The sequence below is a fragment of the Apteryx rowi genome, unplaced genomic scaffold (genome assembly GCF_003343035.1).
Source record: "Apteryx rowi isolate R43461 unplaced genomic scaffold, aptRow1 scaffold_46, whole genome shotgun sequence".
Taxonomy (NCBI): domain Eukaryota; kingdom Metazoa; phylum Chordata; class Aves; order Apterygiformes; family Apterygidae; genus Apteryx; species Apteryx rowi.
In genome coordinates this window covers 803,423-829,812 of record NW_020450716.1, presented here as the reverse complement: position 1 = coordinate 829,812, position 26,390 = coordinate 803,423, and the positions used below count along the sequence as shown (strand labels likewise).

Genomic DNA, 26,390 nt, shown 5'->3' with positions numbered 1-26,390 from the left:
TATTAGACACTTGAGAATTCACACAAGGTAGAGCCCACAAAATCACCACACACAGAGGAAATGTTTCAATCAGAGTTCATTCAGCCACATCAAAGGACATTATTGAAAGAGATCTGTGCAAAAGATGAATCTGGCCCCTAATCTCTGAAGGAAAAACACGTGAGCAGACAGTTCTCAATTACAACCCCACTAGCTAAACCATTAGGGTTGAATCAATATAACACAGATGATTTGACCCATGAGTTATGTCTCAGGTGGTAGTTTCAGAAAAGAACAACATGCTTTAACCTGAGAAAGGAGCAACTCCAACAGAGTTAAAATACAATAAAAAAATGGAAAGATAAAAGATTACAAAGCTTCAAGTTTCACTTGAACCCAGCAGAAAGAAAACTACATTTTTAAATATTTATCTAAAACCACCATTCTGCATCCATTAAAAACAACGTTTTTACTATTAAAATTATAGAATACAGTAAATAGGATTACAATTGCAGGTGGACATACTGTAATTTCTTATTTCTCTGTAGTACAGTTGCATCATCTAGTGGACAAGACAGAGATTGCACTAGTTTTACATTAGTTTTACACAATTTAGTTCCAGACTCATTAAATATCTTTGCATTTGCACTCAATATAGCTCATTGTGGTGTCTTTTAAAACTTAATTCTGGCATTAAAGATGTCTTCAAAAACATTCAGAAGTGAAACATGGAAATTAAATTTTTTCTTTCCACTACAGCCTGCAATAGATTGATATCACCTCAGCTTTGTTATAGATGAGAATAAAATCAAGGTCTTCTAGATAATTTCAATCTCTGAGCTGTCATTTCCCTGCTTTTGTACTGGAATGATAAAAATCATGAATTTCACATGGTTCAAAACCAATTGCTGGTCCAAACTCGCACGGAAAAATGATGCAAAATTTGTAAATCTTTTAACAGCATTAGTTTATATTTATTGTGCAAAACGAAACTATTAGCTTTGTTGGGACTATTTCCTGCAGTCCTAGAGTTCATCGTCTTCATCTCTGTAGTCACAGATGCAGTGAGTGCATACAGTCACTTCAAATTATGCCAAATTTGGGCATCTTTAAAGGGGTATTCATTTACCTTCTGGGAGGGGAGGGGTTACATACCCTGGGAAAAATCATTTTTAAAAGCTCTTTCTTTGGGAATGTCATCTTTGAAATGTTTTCATAGTGTACCCAAAAGCTTTAATTACCAGGGTATGAGAGTTGATACTCCCTTATCTTGTCCTGAACAGACAGGTCTAAAGGCACTTAGCAATGATGAATGATCTCCACACATTATAGCTGAAGAAAACTGTAAACYAGAAGCCACTCTCTGTAGGAGATCAAAGAAAATCCATGCCATATTTACATAAATTGACAGAGGAAAGATAGTATCATGGGGTTTCATGTTTATCATTTTTCAGTGACTTCAGACTGAACTACATCAATTCCCCACCCCCATCCCCCAAAAAATCAAACTGCTTTATTTCTGTCTCATACTGTTATCACAAGAAATAAAACTTCTCTCATTACACCTACCCAAACCCAGTGTCTTCACTGCAGTCACAGAACGCAGTCCTACTTTTGCTCTTGCTGAATAATATTGTGGATGCATAAGCCAGAAGAGAATCTAGTTCACTGCCGTGGTCTACATTAATTTTTGCGTTGCTAATGGTAAAAAGCTGTGTTTTTATTCCTAGTATTGCTGAAGTTTGCTGATCTGATTTGAAAGGAGGACAGAAAAAGGGAAATACCATATGTCTTTCCACAGTAGGATCATGGCTAAATCCCTTTTTAAACTAACGGATATCCAGAGCCAAATGTTTACAGCAAGTCACTAAAGCTAAACGATTAAGTTGTTAGAAGCTCAAAAGAGCTCTAAAGTAGAGACTAAGCATCTTCACTCTGAAAACTAGCTTTAGTGTTCTCTAAGACAGAGAGCACTCCCAATGCAGTTACTTCCTCAGGCAACCAAGTTCTTAGACCAGCTTAGGATGCCCTGTCTCGCACATAGTTTAGGTTTGATTCAAAAAATATGTTAAGCTTTTGATGATTAGGCATATATATAAATGCTGAATCATGACCTATGTCATGCTTGTTTATTCCTGTTAAAGATACATTGCTATTGATGTGTGTTATAAAAGCACCAGTCCCAATTCCATAATTTATTCAAGCAGGATTTTGCCTTTGACAGGAAACACATGGCTGTGTTCCTAATACTTGCTATAGTGCTTAAGGTAAAGCTGGGGGCTTACTGCAGTGTTTATATTCAAGAGACAGAAAAGCAATTCAAACTGCCTACTATCCTGCACTGCCAGATTCCCTTCCTATAGTCCCTCGAGGGAATGTAGGAGTTACAGAAGTTGAACCTGTATTTAAACTACCTGATATAAATGCGCAGCCTATACTGAAGTATTAAAGCAAATAAACTTCTGTTAAACTAGTAACCATCTTGCAAGATCCATCGTACAGAGGTTGTTCTTATAATAGCCGCCTCCAGAAAAAACAAAATCCCACTCTTCTTCTTTAATTATAGTACCATCTCATCACAGAATGGTCTCACAACCCCCAACTTAAGAAAAAAACACCAGTCAGTATTCCAAACACACAGAACTGGATGCTCAGCTGGGTTAAGTCAGCATGACCCTACTGACTACTGTGGGACTATACAGATTTACTGTAGCTGAGGATCACATCTTCTAGTTTTTAGAGAATGAAGATCTTATAAAATGAATCTAAAAGGACAAGCAGCCCAACAGTAATCATTAAAACTGCAGTACATGTTCAAAGAAAGAGTCTCTAGCTCTGTATTCTGTTTCTCACAGTCTCAACTAACACCTTGAAAGAGCAAGCACAGATCAAGCATATACAATACTTACCACTAGTACCCTCCCAGCCTCCAAGCATTTTGAGAGCAGGGGACATCCTAAGACCAAAGTGGTTTGTCTGGTTGGTAACTGTCAACAAATCTGTATTCCATGCATTTATAGAGTTTCACCTTGAATCTATGTAAACTTTTTGTATCCATATCCTTCAGTGACCTCAACACTTTTGTTTCCAATAGTGTGAAGAACTACTACCTTCTGTTATTGCTGAACACAGCTTCTCCAAGCTACTGAGCTGTAGCCATGCTCACTGGTACAGAAGGACCCTTACATGAGCTGATGAGCATTGCCCTTGGTGGGGTAGCAGAGATTGCACACCCACATCCAGGCAGTCATCTCATAACCTGGCCCAGGAAGTACTGTACCCCAAACAGGGTAAAATAAGGCAGAGCCAAGTGATTTTCAGGGGTTAAAACCACAATTTAAGCAAATGTGAAACTAAGTTGGTTCAAAGGATGTAATATATGCACTTGTAGCTCCTTGAAGCACTCCAGTTCCTTTCCCAACCCATTCACCCTGCCCTCTGCTCTGATATGTAGAGTAATCACTCACTGTCAGCATCTCTGCATGAGCCATACAGACAGCCTGAGACTGCAAAAGAATCTCAGTGCACTAGGGTAAACAAGGTGGAAAATACCTTATTTTCAGAATTTCTGAATCCTGGGAAGAGGTTATGAAACTACCATCTCAAAACCAAGGAGAACTTCTGTCTTTGGTGGCATGGAAACTGAGTAATAGCCAACGGCTATAATTCTCTGTTCCCCCAACATTTTGAACCAAAATTAATATATCCTTATAGGGAAGGAAAATCCCTTTTCAGACTTCCAGGATCTGGAAATGTGAAGGGATAGCAAGAAAAACAAAAAGGGAGATAAGCTGAAGAGCTTCCACATGCCTCAAAGCAATGGCACGAGATAGCATAGGAGCAGATGTCCTCAACAGGACAGGGATATTGGTGAAATGCAGGAGCAGCTTATGGAGATGATGCACACACAGATGATTTGCTTAAAAAAATGCTTCACATGTTCATGTAGTCTTATGTGGACTCTCAGTAACTACATTTTAGGAACAGCAGTTAACACAGGAGAGGTATCCAAACACACACTTCCTGTCCCAAATAGACCAACAGAAAAAAAAAAATAGGGAAAAGCTTCAGAATCCTCAAATCCAAGCAAGTTTCCACAGTAACATTCTTGTTTACTAGGTACCAGAGAAAGTCAGAAGTTGTACTTGGCCTTGAATATTTCTTAACAGCTTTATCTTGTTGCACTTTTTTTCTTCAAATGATGTCATTACCTAAAATGTTTTCACTGCTGTATACAATTCTAATTTTTATTTTAAAAAGCAGAGCATAGTCATAGAAAATGGACCAATATATTTATAAAAACAACCAGTCTTTAAAAACTTATTTCTTAAAAAAAATGTTAAAAATATTAATGAAAAATTCTATGAAATTTGATACTTTATACAACAGAAAATAATCACAATACAACCACCATTAAAAACAAAGCTTATAAAATTTAAATAAGAGTCCTGCTCTAAATGTCCTTTGGAGAAGTCTTTGTCTTTGCCGCCTAAAGGCCCCTACTTTAGGCAGAACTAGATACTGAAAGGCAGCTCATGAGACTATCCCCTTCTCAACAGGGTAAGAACATTTCAGTGTGATCACTGGAACTGAATGGAAACAGAATGAATTGCCAGGTGATCAAAATGCAAGGAAGAAACAGTTCAGAATGATGTATCATTTCAGTTCACATTCTGAGCACGAGGAGTCAGAACACAAATGAGTGAATTTGGAGAGCGCTTTGAGTAAAGGAGGGAAATTCATACTTCTTTATGGCATTTCAAGCCTGAACCTTCAATAACAGCCTGTCCAAGAAACACTTGGGCTTAAACTGAGAAGGGAATGTCTTGGGTTCACAACAGGACTGACAGTAATCTGTGCTTTAGTCCACATCTACTGCTCCAGCAATTAACAGACACTATACAAACCACTAAATCTCAGGGACACGTATGGATGCCAGGAAAAAGGTGCAGGATCAATACAGGGCAGATATAAGCAGCTCTGTCCTTTCCCCTCTTTGATGAGTGCCAGAAATCAAACACACACTGAGGAGTATCTGATGACTTCATGATCCACGCTGTGGATCACTCAGAGCTGTAAACTATAGGACTTCCAGAGCCCACAATTCTGGGGCTGCTCAGATTACCCCAGAAGTTGTTTAGCTTATAGCAGTCGTGATTTGGATGAGATGTACAGAAAGCCACCTCTGCTCCTCCCTACCCTTTGGGCTAACCTTTTGTATTACTGGAGAAGTTCAGCAAAAAACAGAGTAAGACTTCATATTCCATGTGACCTGTAAACAAAACTGAGCATATTATGATGACATTCTACATTATTCTTTGTTGCTCAAGTCCATTAAAAACAGTTGAGCCAGACAGGTCCAAGGCAAATGAGAACAAATCAACTGCAGCTATCACAATTCCAGATGGGTCAAGTTGTTGCCATTTTCAAATTGCACAGAATCTCTGCTGATTTTTGTAGAATCTTCAGATCTTCCAAGCGTAGTGCTTCTACCAAAGTCAGGTGATTTTTAAGGTTTTCTTTGTCCCTTTTCAACCGGTAAATCTGAAGTTTATAAAAATGGTATGAAATTACTTAAAATTCACATTATTTAATATAAGACATGAACAGACAATTCTGGAAAGCTGATTTGTGGTACAGATTCTGTGCAACCATGTTGAAATACAGTATTTTTATATCTTCCACAAGAATAACTGCGAATGGAAAAAAAAAATTGGAAAACATCATCGCATGGATAGGAAGCACACTGGAACCAAGAAGAGAAAGGGAGATGGAAAATGTCTCCCTGACATCAGGCTCCTAAGCCTATACAAGCCTCAAGATGTATGCACAGAGTGTGAACCTAACCAAGTCATGAGCTACATGCGTTTCCTTCGCAAAAAAAAAAAAACAAAATAAAATCATAACCCTTTTCAATGATGACTATCCAACTTGACATTACGTACACAAGTTTTCTTGCCAAAATTCAGAAAGGAAGGAGAGATTGTTTTTAAGAGAGCTGTTACTTGGTCTTGGAGATCTCTCAGAGAAGACTGGCTGACAAGGGTAGTTCATTTGGCTTGACCAGCTCTAAAGAGCACAGTCTTCACCTTCTGCAACAAGTGCACCTCACAGCAGCTCTGCAGTATCTTCTGTTTCCACGTTATATAAGTTCACATTCTCTTCTAAGAGGTTACCCTCAACAAATGCCTTCACACAGTGGGCAACGGAAGGCTAAACACTTTTAACCTGTTTACAGGGCTTTGGATAAGCTTTGTAACATGATCCCTTTTTTTTGCTGCAGCTTGAAATTCTGCTGAGCAATTCAGTGGTGTCAGTCACCGTGGTAACAAAGCCTATATCTCCCCAGTGAAGTCAATACCCTCCCCTCATTCTGTTCTCACCCCTGAAAATTACACTACCATGCATTTATGCTAGGAGAGAAAAGAATCTGGGCTACCTTTTTCTTCTAACAAATTACCTGGAGAAGGACATGTTGCGTCTCCTCTATTAAAAAAAGGCATATTTTTTCTGTTACATTCAAAGTCTGCTCTTCATTTGTGGCTGAAATTACATCACCAAGCAGCGCTCTCTTCCAGCAATTACTAGAACCAAAACATTCAAACAATACACAATCATTTGCTGTATTCCCCTACTGAGCAATAAACCAATGGTTATGCTAAGATATAAAGTCACTGGCATAAGGCAAGTAAGGTTAACATATGTAAAAAAGGCACAAAACATTCAGACATCAAACTAATAACGCAAGGAAAATAGAAGAGAGATTTAATGGTCTGCAGCAGTGGTTCCACTGCTGGGATGACACTCCTTCCACTCCCACCCTTTCAGCCAAGGCCACAGTCTGCACTTAGTCTAATGTTTCTGGGCCTTACTGCTCTGCCATGCTACCACCAACTTCACCAGCACCTTAGTAAGGAGTAAAAGTTAATCACATTCAGGTAGGACTTATTAGCGTGGCTTCCACTAAACGTCACCTCACATAATGACACACTTCATGGGCTTTAAACCAGCATCACAGGGATTTATTTGTAGATCAACTTATTCCACTCAGCAATGAATCTTCAAAGCATAGATGGTCATCCAAATTAAAACCACAAGAAAACATTTTTTTGTATTTATTATTAGAAAATGGTTACCTGAACATTTTTTGTATCAATGCTGGTTGAGGCAAGTTTGCCATTTGGAATAAATGATCAAAACTGTACTGAGAGTCACTGGAGATGAACTTCAGCAACATATTTAGCCCTAGAATTTCAGAAGCAGTCTCTGGAATGCATACCTCAGAGAAATCAAGCAGAGTTAATAGCACTTACAAGTACCTCAAGCCAACAAAAAGATGGTCTGGAGTATGAACCTTAAAGTAATACCCAGTTCTTGAAATGGAGAGGGAAAACAATAGTGTATGCCTAGTGTTTAAAACAGGAAAGTAAAAGACCAAAGCAACAAGTAGGCCATGAAGTCACATTATATAATCTCTTTGGCCTTTCTTCCTTGCCTCTCTCACATGGAGTCAATGAGATTGTCACAGAAGATGATCCAAAACAATTATCACAGTATCTCATACATGGAACCAGGAAAGAACAAGTAAAGGAAAATGAAACGTGCTCATTTTCTAAATATTTAAAGAGTACTGAAACTTACAATTCATCTTCTCCAAGATTTAATAACTTGAGGGCTGTGAGGAGTCTCCAAGATGGTCCATCCCACCCAAAGGTCAAGTTTCTAAAAAATGAGAATTACCAACAAGCAGAAAGTATATGTGATCTTTTATAGCATGACAACCATGCTTCTGACAAGTGTCACTGGAGAAATAATTTCTGGTCTTAGGGAATACAGGATTCCCTGACTCCCCTTACTCTGCTGCTATCCACAGCTAGGAGACAGACTGGACCTTGAAGCCTATCTCAAGCTTTGATATTGGTATTTACCACTTGTATGCTCTTCCACAAACAGCAAGCATATCAGTTTGTTAAAAAACAGGTAATTATTTCATGTTGGATTTTGACAACAGAAGCAAAATTTGACTCCTGGAAAAAATGAAATGAAAGCCCACACTGAACCAGATACCTACTCTAAGAAATCATGATTCTTTAGAATGGAGAGTTTCGCATTTTTCTGGTTGTCCAGCGGTGAAAAATATCTGAGGAGAGTATCTGCGTAAAAACACATTTTAAAAATTTAAATAAATGCTATGCAGAAGAAACCATAATCTTCAATTCTGAAATAACATTTCAGCCATATTTTCCAAGTGGCTACAGGACAAAGACCAAAAACTGCTACACTTGAGTGAACTTAAATATAATCAAAAATTAATTTGAAAAGTGCTCACTACTTCTCAAAAGCAATCAGCGATCTGCAAGATTGTATCCTTATAACAGAAATCCTGACTCAAATTGAAGCTGATGAAAAACTTGCAGTACTTTCAGTTATTCAGGACCAGGGCTTCAATCCTGAAGTCAATGATAGAGTCTAAGACATCCATTTGGAAGCCTTACATAAATGCTGAATAGGGATCACAATTTTACAAAAGACAAAGTTACCAAAGAAGACTTTCAATTGGAAATCTCCAGTCTCTAAATTCTGTGCAGTTCAAAGTGGTATCAATCACTGTTCTACTTCTTGGAATTGAAAAGTATTTTGATGGTACTAAAATTAATTTTGACAATGCCTTAATAKACATTGTGCATATGTGCACTGTGCATATAAATGCAAGTGTGTGAACTTCTTCACTATCTTTTAATTATTCCTTCTACCCAGATCTCCTTTTGAAGAGATGCAGCATTAACTTGTTCAGACACTGCTCTCCATTATTCTACCTTTCAATCTACAAATCCAACCTGATGAGACATAAACACTGCTGTGTGGGTTATCAACGGCAACAAATCCATATTCTAGGAGGAGTCGCTGGTTATCATGAGGCCCATAGCAGATAAACACTTCTTCGTATTTTTTGCACTGTGAATCTGTTCTAATTTCATAGCTTCTGATCTGTTCATTAAATGCAGCCTTTACCTTTGAGAAATTAAAAACAAGATATTTTACTTTATGGGAGGAAGAGAGGAGAAAAAAAGAAATTAGACCTTGAACATTAAAGACCAACTGTATTGATCTCTTCTCTAATACTATAACAAAAGGATGCAAACATCTAGTGTTGCAGATGTCTGAACAGGCAACTGATTTAGTGGATTCCAAGCTAGGATTACCCTATAAATACTAATATGAAGAACAAACATCAAAACCTTAGTCTGCAGGATGCGCCACCCACCCTGTAGACAGAAACCCCAGATCCACAAATAATGATGGTCTCATGCAGGGCTGGCCACTTTTGTGCTATCCCAGCTCTGTGCTGACACACAGTCCCTGTCATAAGGTGGAACTGCTCTATACACGGCATTCTCCTCAGACTGCACAGAAGCTGCTCTGAACCCAGAGGCAAAGGGACTATGTAAGTCTTTAGATTTGCCAGAGGACCTGAGCCTTTTGGGAGAGCAGAGTAGGGTTATTTACAAATGGTTCTTCCGAGTAGTGACACTGCAGCAAATCTCACCCAAACATTGTGCGCTCTCCCCATTCCTCTGCTTCACTTGTTGAACTAAAATGTTTGAATCATTATTATTCAGCTGTCCCAGGCTGAATAACAAGTCCCAGGGTATATACAGACTGTGCACACCCAGCCTGCTGCTGTCCTCCAGACAGACAATTTCCCCACTCTGCCATCTCTCACTGAACTCCAGACATTCTTAATCAATCACATACATGTATACTGTACTGAGTTAACTTCTTTATTTGTAAAGGCACTAAGTGATCTATTTTTAGTCTCTTACCTGAACATTTGGGCTGTGGTTTAGCAGATCTAAATATGGTGCCAAAGCATAAACATCTGGCTCAAGAGAGAAACATTCCCTCTGTGAATGTTTCATGTACACTGTTCTGGTATTAACAGTGCACCAAGCCCACTCTAGGGCACTGTAGTTAAAAATAGTCTCTGTGTTCTCAGCAAACAATGGCTGCAGGGAAGAGAAAAAAGCCTTGGAAGACACGTACAACTCATGAACCATTGTTCTTTGCTCCTGAGCCTTCTTTCTTAAAGGTTCAGGAAGAAGGCTTACTACATCTTCCTCCAAACAAACAGGGCAAGTGTATGTCTTGGGTAAAACATCAAGATACGGCTTCCACAGAGATTGCTCACCAGCATGCTTCTCTGCTATTAAAAATGTGCACAGGGCTATCAAAGGAGATACAGGAGGCTTCCATCTATTAAAAAATAAAATAAAATTACCAACACAGCAGATACACAGAGGTAAGATAGGAAATGGCTGCAATAATATTTTCTCTCTGTTCTAGTACTTTTAAATGTTATAAATAGCTTTTACTTTAAACTTCTTTGTAGTTCATCTCCAAGTCCCTTTGATGATTTCAAAGGGGCTTTTGAGTTCATTCTATTGAGAAACTATAAAAGCTGGCTTGTAGTAGCAATTTTAGGTTCACCACTTGGCTTTTTTTTTTTTTTTTTTAAGATACAAAACAAGTACTCATTGTCCAGTATAGGCCTTTGTCCTGAACTTTCTAAAAGGCTGTGTTCATGTAAGTGCTTTTTAACCTCATTTTAATCCCTTCTCTTATTGAAGCACATTCAAAGATTCCCAAGAAATCATTCATAACTGGCTGAAGTCATTTTGGTCCAAGCTGGCCTTAGAGGCAGGCCAAGTTCAAGCCACTACCGTCTCTCCAACTCTGCCTACCTAGAAGGGACTGTTCTGTGTCCAAATCTTTCTTATCTGAGCATTCCACACACATGAAAGACCACAAGAAATACTCCTAAAAGTTAGGGTCTGCAGTGTAAAATCCTACCACCACTTAAGATGATTCATCTACTAATGAGCAACCCACAGGAAAGGCCAGCTGAGAAAGTCTTGTTTTCCTTTCCTGTCACAAACGTAACTTTTCACTTACTTTGTAATGTATTCTCCTAAGCAGCTACTAAGGACAGTGCCCGTGGTGAGTAAGCATTTTTCAGGCAATGAGATAACCAGTTCCCCTGCCTATGAGGGGGACAAAAAAAAAAACCCAAACAGAACAAACACAACATGCACATACATACAAAAAGAATAGTAAAGGTCAAGTATAAATGGCTCGTCTGGTACATGATTTCTGAAAACAGAAACATTCCCCAGAGAATACTAATGTCAGGAAGCAAAAGGATGTGATGTCCGACTTGATGGAAACTGGCATAGTTTTAAGACAGTCACAGTCCAGGGAAGCAGGATGACTGCAGTCAGTCTGAACTGTCACTGGTAGAGAGTTAGCTGTTCAGAGTTTGGTGCCTGGCTGCTCAGCATCACCACCTTCTTTGCACTGAGATATACTGTAGATTAGATCTTACAAATACCTGGACTTCTATCAGCACAGCAGTATGGGAAAGATATTTAAGGTCATGTTTATCCTGTCCTTGTTCACCAAGCCTGTGTCTGTGTAAAATAGCCTTCCTGTCTGGCTTGAGCCATACGTGTCCAGCCCCATAGGAAGAGGGCACAGATCAAGTCAATACTCTTCCCTTCCCATTCTGCATCTAAGTTTCCCTGCCTGGCTCAAGCCCAGATAAGCCTAGCTCGCATTTCACTCACTCCAGACTCCTAGCATGGTGGATAACCTGAGTCTCTGGCTTCAACTGCTGGCTCAAACCCTGAGCCAGCATAAGAATATACACAGTTCTGCACATCCACTGCGTCTCCTTCCTATCTCTTGCTACATTCTCTACTCTGCAAAAGGCTCAGGGTTTGGTTTGATTATTATATCACATTATATCAATATTTAATATACCACTCCCATATTAGTTAGAAAACTTTTCTGATAAGCCTATTCTCTGAATGCATTTTGCAGCCAGATCTCAGACTTTCTGTGCCAATATCTGAAGGACAATGTACTTTTCCTCATTCCCCTTTTCTGCTGGGAATGTTTAAAGAATCACATTTTTATTAGCTGGTCTACCAAGAAAGAAGAGGGACACCAAGGTGAGGTTAAAGCAGTGGTTTCACGTTATGGCTAAACTAGTCTAAAAGCCAAATACTGCTTAAAGGGCCTGTCCATTTCTTCTATCTCCATCCCTAATATCCCCCTTTTCCCTTTGCACCAGCACTGGTCTGACCAAGAGGAGCCATTTCAAGGAGCAAAGTTAGCAAAGCTAATTTTTTTTTTAAGAGGGTTTTCTCCTATTTTAGCTGCTTGATGTAACTTACCACAAAGATGAAAAGACTGCTAAAGCCAGCCCAAAAGAAGCCGTGGGAGACTACAGCTGAAGGAGAAGGCACACAGGAGCAAAGGGGCCTGCTCCTTCTGGCATCAGCTAGCCACTGATTGCCTTAAACTGCAACGTGAAACTGAACGATAAATCGCTGTAGATGAAGACAGGAGTGACTTCATCCAACAAGTCCTCAGGGCACACAGGATATCATCTTACAGATCATAACTACACTGCAAATTCTGATATTAGGCTAGAAACTATATCCACCATAGGGACCCCAAAGACCTCGTATAGACTTTTGAGCTTTCTTTGTTGCAAATGCCACTACATCCCAGAGAGCTCAGAGGAGCTCTTGCATAAGAATCAACATTACCAACCTGAAGGGCTTTTGTTGTCATCAGTCCTCTTCCTGTATCTGAAGAAGCAGAAACAAAGAGGATGCTTATAGTAAAATATAGAAACTATAATAAGCTGCAGAAATTAACATGCCTGCAAGGCAAAACTCTAGAAGAACATACATATCTCTTACAAATCGTAAAAGCCACTTACGGATTGTTCCAGACACGCAGCTCATTTCTTGGTTCTTTGAGTCTCTTTTTACTTTTCTTCTATTTTTCAGGATCCTGCGAAAGCCCTCTCCCCTACATCCCCAGCAATGCTTGCTGTCCAGTTTAATAGATTACTCACCTTCTTTATTTTCCACTTTTTCATTAAACACATCCTTCATCACTGGCTGTTGCTCTAGGTTTGAGCGATTTAACTGTGCCTTACGGTTTCTATTCACAATATTTTTGTCTGATTCATACTATATTCTCTACTTTCCTTAAATAAAATACTACAAAAGTTTTTGAAATACAGTCTAATTAAAGAGAGAAAATGCAAGTATATTTATCTTTCTTGTAAACAGCCATGTGTCATCACTACTAAATGAATCCCATCTCTACAACCATTTAATTATCATTAGATATCATAGATCTGTTGAAATAGCATGCAAAAAAAAAAAGATGAAGAAATGATAACAAGGTTAAGTTTTAAGCCTGGAAACACTTAAGAGATACTCTTTTCTTGAAAACTGTGTTATTAACATTTAAAACCTCAATTTCTACAAGGAATTCTGCATAGGTCTGCATATGTTTTGTAGCAGATTCTCATACTGAAGCTTTACACAAGAGTATCTTTATATAAGAAACACTTTACAAGACTTCAGGCCTCCACATTTATTCATATGCATTAAACGATATTCCTGTGCTTTTGCTAGAAGTCCTTGAAAGAGTAACGGTAACTGAAGACAGCCAAGTGTGTGATCTAAAACAAAAGTAGGAAACTAACATCTTTAGAAGAAACAGCAGTATGTACCACCAATAAATAATTAAAAGATTACCCCAGAACTCTGCTGGCCTTATATCATTGTCTTCAAATCCTCTGTCTTTCAGCCACTTCTTTAGTTTAATGTATTCCAGCTTGTGACTACAGTCGACTTAAAAATTAAAAAGAAAGTGAATTAATGCTATAAAATATCGTTCTAACGGAAAACAAAATAAATTGAAAAACGTTATTGTATGCCCAGAAAAGATATGTTTTGGACATTTTAGCATAACACAATAGGACAGCAAAAAAGGCTCCCCTCTCATTAGCTTGCTAAGTTCTGGGCCTCTGGAAACTGGGAGTTCTCAGAACTGTAGGAGTTATTCAGCACATTCCAGGGCCAAAGAATTTAAGAATAATGTAGTACTTCCCATCAGTCAGAAAACAGAGCTCACAATATTCACCATGCTCTGATTGGGACTGTAAATTAATACCAGAATCTTTGAAAAAGCTAACATTTATAAAAGTTATTTTCAGAACACAAAGGTGTTTGACAAATATGCACCTGGACAAGCAATTGATTATTTTATTATTTAGCATTACTTCCATGAATTGTACCTCCATTCATAAAACTCTGCAAGTGTTTCCTTCTCCTCTTTCGACCTGTCCGACCTCTGTTTTTCTTCATATTAAGAAACAAGTTTTGCCTTATTTAGACAACCTGAATTAAAAAAAAAAGTTCCTTAAAAAATCTTTAGTTTCTTTCACCTATTGCACATTTTTTATCTCAATTAGAGAAGTCAGAGCGCTACTTATTTAGTATGTTATTAAACATACTGCTCTTTAAAGGTTAGAAAACATGCCACAAGCAAACTCCTAAATGAGGGTGAATGATGGGGGTGAAGGAAGGGGGGAAGGCTTTATCTCCAACTGTCATCTTGGCCAGGGTACGACCATAGTCCTCTACAGGAAAAGGGATACTGTTATCTACATACACAGAATTAAAGCACTTTTCAAACAAAAAATGTACTACAGTTTTTGAGAATTAACTGACATAYACAGCCTCTGTAGTTTATTTCTTCTAACAACAAGAATAGCAGAATGGAGACATCTAATCATCCACGTGTGAAACAACAATCCTACCCCACATATATATGATCTCAAAATCCCACATCATACACCACAATAATACTACACCTCAGGTAGTCAAACATTATTCATGTTCATTCAACATGCATAATTAATAAATTGCATCAACCTTAATGGTTATAGCTTAGGCCATAATGGAAACGTGTGTTTAATTTCTCCTTGTCAACACCATTGATTGAATTTCAGAACAGCGGTTTTCGCTTGAAATTAGAGCTGTAACAGACAGTCGAGCAAAGACAGCGACACCAACGTACTCACTTCTGCTTCCAAGGCACAACCCTGGTAAGTTGTGAGCATGCCTGATGATGCCAGTTATCCAGGAAGAGAGGCAAACCTCTTTAGGAGAGAGGTTGCTCTTTTAACAAAACCTCTCTTTCCAGCTCAACGTAACTCCTTCTTGGTGGTTAGGGGTTTGAGAGAGAGAGAGGATTTTACCACCACGTGACTAGGCCTCTCACTGCGTTCCCGGTCTTCCAGACAACCCGCGAGCTGCTTAACCGAAACAAGCACCGCCTCGGGCCATTCCTGCCCCCTCACATTTCAAGGGGGGGAGGGGGGTAAGGAGTCAAAGATTCAACAGCGCAATGAGAAATCCCTCTTCTCCCGGGCGCAGCCAACAGCGGCCCAGCTCCCGGCTCCCTCCCGGCTTGAACTCGTGACAGGGAAAAGAGAGGAAGCGCACAYCCTGCCCGCCCCTCCCAGCGCCGGCCCACCTGGCGGACTGGACGAAGCAGCCGCCACTCCCGACCGTTGCCCGCCTCGCGCCGCCGCGGGAGGCGGGGGCTCGTCGGGTGCCATCTTAGCTGCGCTCTTCCGCGGCAGCGTGCAGGGGTTCTGTGGTCGGCGGCCAGCTCGTCCACCCCCGCGGTGCTGCGGAGCAGGTGGGGGAAGCCGCGCAGCGCTGCAGGTGGGTCGGGGCGTGTTGGCTGCCCCGTCGAGCTCGGCACCCCCGCGCAGATCCTCCTCGCCCCCATTGCGGTGGGGGGTGGGGAGGGGGGTCGGTCCCCCGGTAACGGCCGCCCGTCAACCGGCCGCGATCGGCCCACGAGCAAGCGGAGCCCGCTAAGGAGTCGGGTTTAATCTTGGCCTGCCGGTTCGCTTTGGGTTCCCATTAAGAAGCAAAATCGGTCCCGGGGAGCTGGTGGAGAGTAAAGCGTGCCTATTTGCAACGAAATCGAGACTTTATGGCGAGGCGGGAGGGTGGCTCCGGGCTCTGGTGAAGTCAGTCAGTAGTTGGGCAGGCGTTTGTCGGGCCTCGTAGCTTTTACGTGTGTGTTTTTAGCAGCTGCTTAAGGTTTCTTCCTCGCTAGATGTCAGCTCGTGGTTAATTACAAGCTAATTGGGAGGGGAAATGGGAATTCAGTCAAAAGGAACAAAACAATGTTTTACACTTGTTTTTATGGGGGAAATACAGCTTCTTCAAGCGTGCTGTGGCTACAAGAAAAGCAGTAATTTTCTCAAACGTATTGTATCTAAAGCATGATGTGTTAAACAGAAAGAACATTGTAGCCAATACATGGACCATTGTTTCTCTCTAAAAATGCTAAAACTAATTCTACCTGGCACTTCAGGGTTAAGCCACTCTTCTGCTTTTCCGAGCCCTGTCTTTTTTTAACTTTGACTGCATCAGTGCTTGAACTGAACTAGCTGAATATCCTGGAAAGAAGGAAATGGCCTTCCTGTAAGGTGTACCTGCAGAAGAGCTTTTCCCATCAAAAGTTAACTGAGCACTTCAGGTGCTTAGTCAGTGATTTTTACCCAGTCAGTGGTTGCGCTTTCTTCAAAACATGAACGCAAAACATGTATTTCTTTGCTAATACTCTAATTTACTTTAGTAGGTTAGAATTAGTGTATGTTCTAATATGGATTTACATAATTCAAAATGGAATTCTAAATAGGACTTTTAAGAAAAACATTTTAATCCATTTTCAAACATCCATCTCTGTCTGTCCCACACTGAAATTTTCTTCTTTTCCATTTGCAGTTAGTGTAACTTTGGCATACGTTCAGAGAAAACAATGTCCAGCACCCCGGTGGCTGTGGTGACAGGGGCCAACAAAGGGATCGGATTCGCAATTGTGCGGGCTCTATGCAAGCAGTTCCCAGGGGATGTGTACTTGACAGCCCGAGACCCTGGACGTGGCCAGGAAGCAGTGGCTAAGCTGCAGGAGGAAGGGCTTCATCCTCTCTTCCACCAGTTGGATGTTGATGATCTGCAGAGCATCAGAGCTCTCCGGGACTTCCTAAAGGAGAAGTATGGAGGGCTGAATGTGCTGGTTAACAATGCAGGGATTGCTTTCAAAGGTAGGAAGCTGATTGTCTGGAAGGTCTTCTGTGCTATAAAGTTATGTGTAGAAAGATACTAGATGCATTAAGGATTTTATGAAGCTTCTTGTATGGGGCTTTTGTGCCGGTGCCATGCTTGACTTTTTGGCTGGACAAGTTACCTATCTTCTCAAGCAAAGCAATAAGGCAAGGTGAAATGGCTCTTCATTTAGGATTTGACGGGCCAACTGTGCATGTAAAAGTGCTTCCCTGGAGGATGGTGTTTACTTCATGCACAGAGCATGAAAGTAATTTAGGTGCACAATCAGCTTGCTGTATATGAGCAGGGTTGGGTTTATTGCCTCTGTGCCATTGAGTTTCACCAGGCCCATGGGAACTCATCATTTGCATGAATATCAGCCATGCTCCTCTGGGATCTGTGTTTTCTCTCTTCTGCCCTGCCCTTTTTCCCTTCTGCAAGCCTCCTTGTACTATCTTTTATGCATTGTCTGCTCAAGGATTACAGCTGTTAAAAAACAACCTTCAGCCCTGCGTGCTCTTAACATCCTAACCTATCTTTGACTTCCTCAGGYCATTCAGTTACCTACAAACAGTTAACCTAAATCTTGCTGAGCCACAGTCCTGAGTAAGAATTAACTCCTTCATTCTCTAGCAGACAGGGATGTTGAGAAAGTGAGGGAGGCACAACAGTTATGAGGTAGAAGAGTGCATTTGCCTCGTATGTGTTCTTAAAAACAAATGGAGAATCATGTTAGCTCCAGATGGAGCAGATCTTGAGTGTGACCAATTATCAATTCATTTCCCTGTCAGTGCAAACTTTTTTCCCCACGTCTTCGGGGGGGGGGGGGAGGTTGTTTTGTTTTGTTTATTTCTTTGCCTGATCTTCAGCTGGGACGTGTTCCAGCACAGCGTAAGTGCTGACTTTCATCTGCTCACAGCATGATTTAAGGATGATTTAAGGAGGCCTGTCAGGTAGTATGGATCAAGTCTCACACAGTGCTGAAAATTGAGTTTCTCATGTATTAGGAATGCAGCAACTCTGAGTTCCAGTCACTCTGTGTGTTTTACATGGTACTTTGTAGCAAGACTGCTTATGTTCAAGATATATTCCACAGGGCTGAACTCTTAACATAGTTGAGCTCTAGGGTGAGCTTGTGACAGAGAGATGCTAAAACCTTGCAGCAGTGGTTAAGAGATTGGAATGATAAGCTTGGACAGATATACAAAAACCTGCAGGTGCTCAGACCAGTATTTCTTCAATTCGTAATCAGGGCCCTAGCTCAACCTACTTGTGACAGTGAGTTTGAGCAAGACTGGACTGTGACTGCAGCAGTCGAAGTGCAATGCATGTTTCTTGTTGCTGGCTTTGCAGAAGCTGTATCCTCCATCAAGGAGGATACCTGGACAGCTGAAATAAAAGCTCCTCAAATTGCTGCAGCAAGATTCGCCAGAGCTCATCTGTGAGAGATCTTAGTAACTGATTTATTATGGGGTGGGCACTGAACAGATAAACAGGTAAAGTATTGTGAGCAGTGGAGGTCCTGTTACTTCCTTTACAACATCATATATTTTTCTATTCGGAAGTTACCTCTAGATGTTTAGCCTAGGCTTTCTTCAAGCTGACAACTTGCTATATGTCAGCAGTAGGTGCTACAGTTAAGAATTGTGATAGAGGAGCCAGTTGTAACTACTATTGCATACGTGTCTAGCACTGAGGCTGGAGAGCTTAGTACCTATGTAACAGCTTGCTGTGATGCTTATCTCATACTCTGGCTTTAATTCTAGCTTCTAAGATTGGCGTTTCTACCCAAGCTTGCTTTCTGCCTCCCCAGGTTTCTGCTAGCATCTCAGACTATATGCTTTCCTTTCCTTATTGTACTGTGTGTTATCACTGTCTGTCAGACCTTAGATTTGTCATTAATTTATCTGTTCAGTTTATTTGTGCTGCTGTACAGATAGTCCAGCGAAGTCCTTAGTCCAGCAAAAAAAGTTCCTGTATGAAATGGATGTGTACTCAGGGATTGCCTTCCGAGTGAGGTTCTGTCAGAACTGTTGTAATGCTTGTTAAGCCTAGGGAGAGTGTATCAGTCAGATGTTAGAAGCAATATATCTTGTCAGACAAATGAGTGGGTTTTTGGGGCGTAGGGGAGCTTCTCTGTTGCTGAGTGGGTATGAAAGCAGGAATTCATGGTTGTGGGGGGGTTTTGGTTTCTTTGCTCCTCCTCTTGCAATAAATAGATTGTGATCTGGCCTTTGTCTCAGGTTTAAATGCAAGCTAGTGTTCTGCAACCTTTGACTCAATGCCTATTGCTCGAGAGAGTGGACAAGTCAGTAATTAAAGCTGTGTTTTGCAGTAAAAACACAACTAGATTAAATGCTGAATGATGTGTTATTGATTCACTTTTGAGTTGATACAGGTCTCAGCTATGTCCAGACAAGTGGAGACCTGCCTAATCTATGTAGGTGGCCTTTACCACTGCACAGATTGAGCCGGTAGCAGATGAAGAGGAATACTGTCACTTTGTAACTCTTGCTTTACCCTCATAGTGGAGGAGACTTAGCATATGGCTTTATTGCTGAGCCAATTTGTCAGTTGATGGCACATCCTGCCCCCCTTTTGGTGGTGGCAAGCTGTCAATGCTGTCTTGTGAAATCATACGCTTATGTTGCAGTTCTGTGGTCCATTTACACTGACCTAAGTCAGCTCCCTTCTCTTTCCTAGCTGCTAATACCCACTCTTTCCATTGTGTCAGCACAGATCTGTCAGTTCAGGGGGGATGATTTATGAAACATTTACTGGGTCGTGTGTTGTTCCCCCCCCCCCCCCAACTGCACTAAATCTTGCCTCTGCATTCTTTCTTCTGCTTTTACAATGCCTGCTGCAATTCTGCACTGCCCTGGCCCCCAAGACTCAGCTGACAATCCAGTAGACATGACAACATACCAGTCAGGATGAGGAAGCAGTTGTCTGACCTGATTTTATGTTAATACCAGGGTAGTCTAACTTCTGCGGCTTCAGAAGCAGCATCCTAGGTTTAGGACCTTCTTTCCCTATGATTTCCCACCCCTCCTCCCCCCCCCCCAACACACAGGTAACCCTGTCAGTGCGGCAGCAAAGTGCTCCATTGTGCACCTAGGAGGAGAAGGCACTTCCAAGATTACTTGGATGTGGCAGTGGCCACCTGGTCTCTGAACACTGGGTGTGAGTAGGTACAGGAAAGGCATTAGGCAGGCTGAGACAGCATATCCTTTGAGAGCAGTCTTTCCTCRTCTCTTCCACATAAAAGGCTCATGGGTCTGCAAATAACTCTTCAGTGTTACACTATCAGCTCTCCTGAGGCAAAGTTAAAATCTTCAGCTAAGAAGAGGTGAAAACATCAGTGGCCCATTATTAAAATAATTTTGCTTAGCATTCCTTTTAATGAAAAGATCCAGCTAATGTTAGTGATGTTGCATTTTTTTTTTTTATTCTATGTATTTTAATTGCTCAAGTGTCTGTTTCCTAGTTAATAGAAGGAACTAAGATAAACTTTTGTCTTTCAGTAGTTCTGTAACTACTTTTCAAACAGTAGTATAACTCTGATTTTTTTTTTTTTTTTTTTCCCTTCCCTTGCTGCCACCTCCTATAAAAAGTTCTCGACACTACTCCATTTGCAGTCCAAGCAGAGGTCACACTGAAGACAAACTTTTTTGGAACCAGGAATGTTTGCACAGAATTGTTGCCTCTTGTGAAGCCTTATGGTATGTGTAACTTAACAGGTAGAAAAATAGTTCTATGTGAATTTTGCTGCTCATTAAATGGCAAAATCCTGTCCTGTCTCAGAAGTACGCTGCCCCATAGCAGGAGGAATATACTTTTGTTATGGAAAATCAGGCTCGCCGGCCTCCATAACAGGGTCCGACCCTAGGTTCCTGCTGAGGCAGAAGTTCGAAGTCAGATTGGAGAGAAATAAAATTTAATGATACACGTGCGGTAATTACAGCTCGAGCTGGGTGCCTCTGAAGAGGGACCCCGAACAAAGAAATCCCTGGGCAATTATACACTTACAATCTAAATTCCCCACCCCTTAAGCGATAGTTTGGACCAATAGTAATAGTTAGGTCTGGGGTCTTCCCCTTCTTCACTGGGCCCCTTCATTGTCTCTAGGCAGGCTACTTCTTATCTTCAAGGTCTGCTACTCCTGCTRTCCATGTAACTTCTTTATCCCTCCAGCTTGAACCGGCCCTGGGGCCCCCTTTTACTTATCTAAGTAAAAGTTCACAGCCTGAGGCCTAAGGCTTCAGCAAACTTAGCTACTAATGCTAAGCAAGTTATGCTAAGCAATTAATTCTAGACAGCTTCAGTCCGATATTCTCTAACACTTTGCTGCATTATAGGTAAGAGAACAGAGATAGCTTGTGGGATTTCTTGTCCCAAATGTTCTCTATTGTATGTATTTAAATCTGCTTTCTGTCCGGTCCCATTCTTCTGTTATGGATTGGAGTGAAATTCTTATGGCATCCTTAAGAAGAAATGGAGAAGTTACCCACGTTCTTTCCATGACATCTGCCTACATAAAGGGTTCTTGCTTAAGAAAGGACGTTTTGAGGATACAGCTACCATAAGGAAGTACCTAAAAATGGAGTGTATCAGTTGAGTTTGATGTGATGCATTTGCCCTTGCAACTGCTGAAGAAACCTCCACAGGCTTGTTGGTCTGTCTCTAGAGTCACAGCCTTTGCTTTGTATCCAGTATTTGCAAATATCAAGAGATGTAGTTATAAACAGCACTTGAAGATTAACATCACTTTAAGTTACCATGCTTAGGTAATGTTAGAAGGAACTGGAGGAAAACACTTTACCAAAAGTGGTAAATAGAGTGGAGGAGACCAAGATCAAAAAAGATAGACATCAATAATAAGAAGGTGTTAGCAACATGCAAATAATCTGTACTTATCAGACTACTGTCCTGCACAGAATGCTCCTGTTTTCCTAACGTTGGAGCACTGAAAGTGCCCTGGAATTCTGCTGGTGCATCACAGATAATTTGAAAGGGACATATTTGGATTAAACACCCACATTAAATCTAAGGGTTGGGGTTTTCTTTGTTTGTTTGTTTTTAATGSAAGTATTTTCAAGATTTGTGAGCAACAGATCTTTGCATGGGTATGTAAAAATAAGTGTTTGCTGCTGTAAATAAAATATAGTGTATATTAATGTTTAAATACATCTAGGTTTTTAAGAAAAAAGGAGTACAGTACATGGGATAGAAGCTGGGGACTGTTAGCCTCTAGGGAGGGGGGAAAGGACAGAGCAAATGACTTTTGGGGGAGGGGAAGAGTATAAAGTGCCAAAATTGTAAACTAGTTTTCTTCTGCTAAGGGTGAAGGACAGGCATGTTAATGAAATAATTAACAGAAAGTATTAATTTCTGTGGCCTTTCAGATCTAAATCTTTCTGTTAATTCCTTAGTTCACAGCCCAAATTGTTGTGCACTAGCAAAAAAGCGCAGGATAGCAGTGTAACAAACAATTGTGGGGAAGATTAGTGAGTTACTGATCCAGCTGACTCATCCCTCTGTACTAAATGGTGGGAGACAGATAGCATACTGCAGTTTTGCATGCTGAGATCTGTAAATCTTCAGGTACTCTGCGTACAAGCTGATGGTCTCTCTGCGTTAGGACCCAGATTGCTTTTGCTGAATTCTGTATTCTTCTGGCTTTTGGGGTACTGTACATTCTTGTGGCACCTTACTCAAACTATTGCAGAAGTGAGAAGGCTTTCCACCAGAACATCACGATTATATTTAAAGTCTAGCAGCCATTACTGAGGAAACTATTTAGTACTATGAATATGCCTGCAGATTGTAACAGGCTATTTCATGGAAGCATGCCTTAACTTAGAGAGCTTTTGCAGGTTCACACCTTAAATTACCTTTTATAATGGAATTCACTGGAAACATTTGACATTGAGTGAACTGTGATCTTCCAGAGGCTCTGCAAAACAGTCCACATGAAATGTTTTACAGGTGTTCACCTAAGTAGTGAATACATAATTGTAGAACAAGCTCACTTCAATGTTTGGGCTTGTTTAGTGTGTGTAAAAGTAATTAATTAGTCTCTATTTTCTTTTACCAGGCAGAGTGGTGAATGTTTCTAGTATGGTAAGTAGCTCAGCTCTGGCAAGTTGCAGCCAAGAACTTCAGCAAAAGTTTCGCAGTGACACAATTACCGAGGAAGAGTTAGTGAAACTCATGACAAAATTTGTAGAAGATACCACGAAGAGTGCACATGAGAAGGAGGGTTGGCCAAATACTGCCTATGGGGTATCCAAAATTGGTGTCACAGTCTTGTCCAGGATTCAAGCCCGGATGTTAAATGAGAAAAGAAAAGGTGACCACATCCTTCTCAATGCCTGCTGTCCCGGATGGGTGAGAACAGACATGGCAGGTCCTAAAGCCACTAAATCACCAGATGAAGGGGCTGAGACCCCAGTTTACTTAGCCCTTTTGCCTGCTGATGCTGATGGTCCTCATGGCCAATTTCTTAGTAACAAAACTGTTCGATCCTGGTGAGCTTATGTATGCAGCCACATAGAGGTGGTAACATGGCTGTGGCTCAGACTGTGCCCTGGGAGGGCATTTACCCAGAGCAGTCTCATCCTGTCCCTAGCAGCACCAGGCTCCGTTATCATTACAATGAGGGTTACAGTTATGGTACTTCTCCAGGATCATATCTACACTAGGGCACACCTCCCAGCGCACAGCAATGTCCGTTGGCTTCCACACACCATTGACCATGTTGCCAGAAATCTGATTTGTGGGTATTCCAGCCCAGATGATGTGAATTAATGTGGTGTTGCCGTAATATAGAGGTATTTGACCTTGTTTTACCTGAATTTGCTCTTAATTAAATCATTGCCAGCCTTTCTCTCACTCTCTTTGAAATAGCCTAACTCTGACATGGAGTTGGGATGAGGAGGCAGATGCCTTACCCTTTTTCAGTGTAGTAGATCTTTCTGGGGACCATATTTGCTTTTTGGGGGTTGTAGGGTGGGTTTTTTTGTCTTTTTTTTTTTAATGTAGGAGGTTTTTTGTTTTGCTACAGTCTGACCAGTTTGGGGGAAGGTTAATAAGACTGGAACAGAATCACTGCTATATAGAGATTCCTTATTATTATTACAAAATAGAACTAGGTGAAAATAAAAATATCAGTGATTTTACCATTAACAGAAGAAAATAATCTGACTTTATTAATGTCTGTATTAACATGCATATCAAAAAATGATTTCTTACTGGTTTATATTTGTACAACTAGCTTATCCTCATGGTAAAAATCTATAATGTTTGTTTGAACGTATGTCTACACTTTCTGCACCCAGATTTGTTGCTGGAATGTGTGATGTTCAGAATATATAAAGAGAAAATAAACTACGAAACTAACTTACAAAACTGTTCTCTAGGACTTGCAGTTCATTTATTGCACAGTCAGAAGTTTCTATATTTAAAAACTTGGATTAAGTGCTGTCCATGTAGTAGAGAAAGTGAACTGTGAATGTTATAGTAGTGTTACAGGGTAGGACTGAAATACGTAATTATTATGGTAACCAAAACAAATCATCCAAGCAAAATTACAAGCAGGGCAAGCAATGATATGGAGAGCACCAAATTTGTTCTTAAATTTCAACTGTTGCATTTCAAATGCTTAGCCTTGAAAGGCTACCAGAGAACTTCAGGTCCCTGCCCTGGGCAGGAGGGCAGCTATATGCCTGTACCTCTGTGGAACACTAGTGAAATCAAAGCATCTTTCCATATATCTCTAATATCTCAACCTTGCAAAGTGTTAAACATTGTGTGACCAGGCAGAAAAAAGATGTAAACCCCCCCCACCCACCATATTTGTACACACTCACAAGTCAGCTCAGAGCCTGCCTAAATGTGTACAGGCCCACATCTGCATGGGATTTTGGACTGTGTTGGAGGACAAGTTAAATTGGTTGTAGTCCTGCACCATTTTAAGAGCTCGCTGATCCATCCAGCCAGTGACAAGCTGTAGTAGAGCAGGGCTTAAAACTAGTGTCCTGGCCTGCACTGTCGCCAACCCCAGGGCTGCAGATCACGAGACCAGCAAGTGCAAGGAAGGTGGTTTAAAAATTCTGAGAGTGCTTTATTGTTCCTTCCTGTCATTGGAACTGGCTGTGCCTTACTTTCCGATTTTCGTCTGCAAACATTGGGGTTGAAGAGAAAGCCTTATCCTTTTTTGTCTCCCTTTTTATGAAAACTGGTATTATATGCAAGTGTAAGGCAAGGGATCATTAACTAGCCCGGGGCTTCAGCTGAAAGCTCTGGAGGCAGAGCTACAGGTCAGGGTGGCCAGAGAATYCCCACACTGTGGGGTGCTGCTGCTGAGAGCAGGAGCCAGGCAGGCTTCAGCCACTGCCAGGCTATAACTGTGCAGCTCTTTCTCCACCGCAACCTGTCAGCCAGCAGGAAAGCCGTGGCGGGTGCTCTGCTGCAGCATCCYGTCTTCCTTGTCAGGCCGAGGTGCCCACAGGGCTGCCCTCTACAAGAGGAGGCTGCTACCCTCTTCCTCATGCTAGGAGATGGTGAAGGAGCAGGAAACAATTGCATATAAATCTGTCATTTCAGTAAAAGGCATGTTAATTCTTAACCAAGAGTCAACGGATGATGCCAGAGTGGTGTGGTGAGCTGGGTTTTTCATCAGTTTCCCCTGGTACAGTTTGTGTTCAGGGAAGCCTTAGATCAAAAGGCATTGTGCGTAATAATAATGTGTTTTTTTAGTAATCAGTTATCAGCCCAAAACAAAGGTGTGATTATTAGTTGGTCCTTTAAGGATACAGTAGCTATTGTTTTTGGAAGAATTGCCATGTGAGTCCTGCCCCACAGATAGTCAGAGAGGAGGATGAGCGCTGCCCTGGAGCTCTCATGTTAATCTGTTTTCCATGAAGAAAAAAATCGCTTATCGAGGCCTGAAGTTTAAGGGCAACAGATCAATTACAAAATCCCTGTATAAAGCTTTTTATGCATTTTATGTACTACAAGCAGACTGTCTACAGTGTCATAGCTCCAAAAGCAAACTGGGTAATAGAGAAACTTGACTATCGTTCTGATGTAAAACAGAAGGAGTATGGTTTTGCTATGCTCTTTTATTTGTAGTTACTGATATCTTGGCAAAATAAAACTTGGCTGTTTTATTTTAGTAATAGTTTGTATACAATTTTAAAAGATGTAATCCAATAGTGGAAAATCAAACCTAGTTCTTCATATTTGAAACACTGTTTGAATCATTAAGTTTCAAAAGCTCTGTGCCCTTCTAGTTGGGATGTACAAACTTTCCAACCGAACCCCAATCTAGACTTTCACAGGGGCACAGATCAGACTGTAAGAGTCCCAGGTAAATTTAATGTAGCTGGATAGTATCCATCATCAAAT

At 40.8% G+C, this 26,390-nt stretch overlaps 2 protein-coding genes across 7 annotated transcripts; one reads left to right on the top strand and one right to left on the bottom strand.

Annotated features, from left to right (window-relative positions):
- Positions 1–4,212: 4,212 nt before the first annotated feature.
- Positions 4,213–15,338, bottom strand: SETD4 (SET domain containing 4). Of its 6 annotated transcripts, none has more exons than XM_026077590.1 (11): positions 14,933–15,332; positions 14,144–14,246; positions 13,602–13,697; positions 12,598–12,635; positions 10,933–11,021; positions 9,804–10,233; positions 8,796–8,991; positions 8,051–8,132; positions 7,621–7,701; positions 6,440–6,563; positions 4,213–5,523 (listed from the first exon to the last, which is right to left on the bottom strand). In XM_026077590.1, exons 2-11 carry the CDS (start codon positions 14,211–14,213, stop codon positions 5,389–5,391), a joined length of 1,341 nt encoding a protein of 446 aa, XP_025933375.1. In that variant the 5' UTR covers positions 14,214–14,246; positions 14,933–15,332; the 3' UTR covers positions 4,213–5,388. The 6 variants fall into 6 exon arrangements, with proteins under 6 accessions (XP_025933375.1, XP_025933376.1, XP_025933378.1 ...); XM_026077591.1 differs by having other exon boundaries at positions 8,817–8,991; positions 14,933–15,330; XM_026077592.1 differs by having other exon boundaries at positions 5,441–5,672; positions 14,933–15,336.
- A 133-nt stretch (positions 15,339–15,471) lies between these two features.
- Positions 15,472–24,383, top strand: LOC112971825 (carbonyl reductase [NADPH] 1-like). The gene is made up of 4 exons (XM_026077596.1): positions 15,472–15,581; positions 16,659–16,978; positions 20,594–20,701; positions 23,077–24,383. Exons 2-4 carry the CDS (start codon positions 16,693–16,695, stop codon positions 23,511–23,513), a joined length of 831 nt encoding a protein of 276 aa, XP_025933381.1. The 5' UTR covers positions 15,472–15,581; positions 16,659–16,692; the 3' UTR covers positions 23,514–24,383.
- The last annotated feature ends 2,007 nt before the right edge of the window (positions 24,384–26,390 follow it).

Coding starts and splice junctions, on each gene's coding strand:
- SETD4 (XM_026077590.1), bottom strand. CDS start 14,213: ATGAAGAAAAACAGAGGTCGGACAGGTCGAAAGAGGAGAAGGAAACAC. Junction 8,992..9,803: donor ACCACAGCCCAAATGTTCAG/GTAAGAGACTAA, acceptor AATTTCTCAAAG/GTAAAGGCTGCATTTAATGA. Junction 7,702..8,050: donor AAGAATCATGATTTCTTAGA/GTAGGTATCTGG, acceptor CTCATTTTTTAG/AAACTTGACCTTTGGGTGGG.
- LOC112971825 (XM_026077596.1), top strand. CDS start 16,693: ATGTCCAGCACCCCGGTGGCTGTGGTGACAGGGGCCAACAAAGGGATC. Junction 16,979..20,593: donor TGCAGGGATTGCTTTCAAAG/GTAGGAAGCTGA, acceptor TCCTATAAAAAG/TTCTCGACACTACTCCATTT. Junction 20,702..23,076: donor GCCTCTTGTGAAGCCTTATG/GTATGTGTAACT, acceptor TTCTTTTACCAG/GCAGAGTGGTGAATGTTTCT.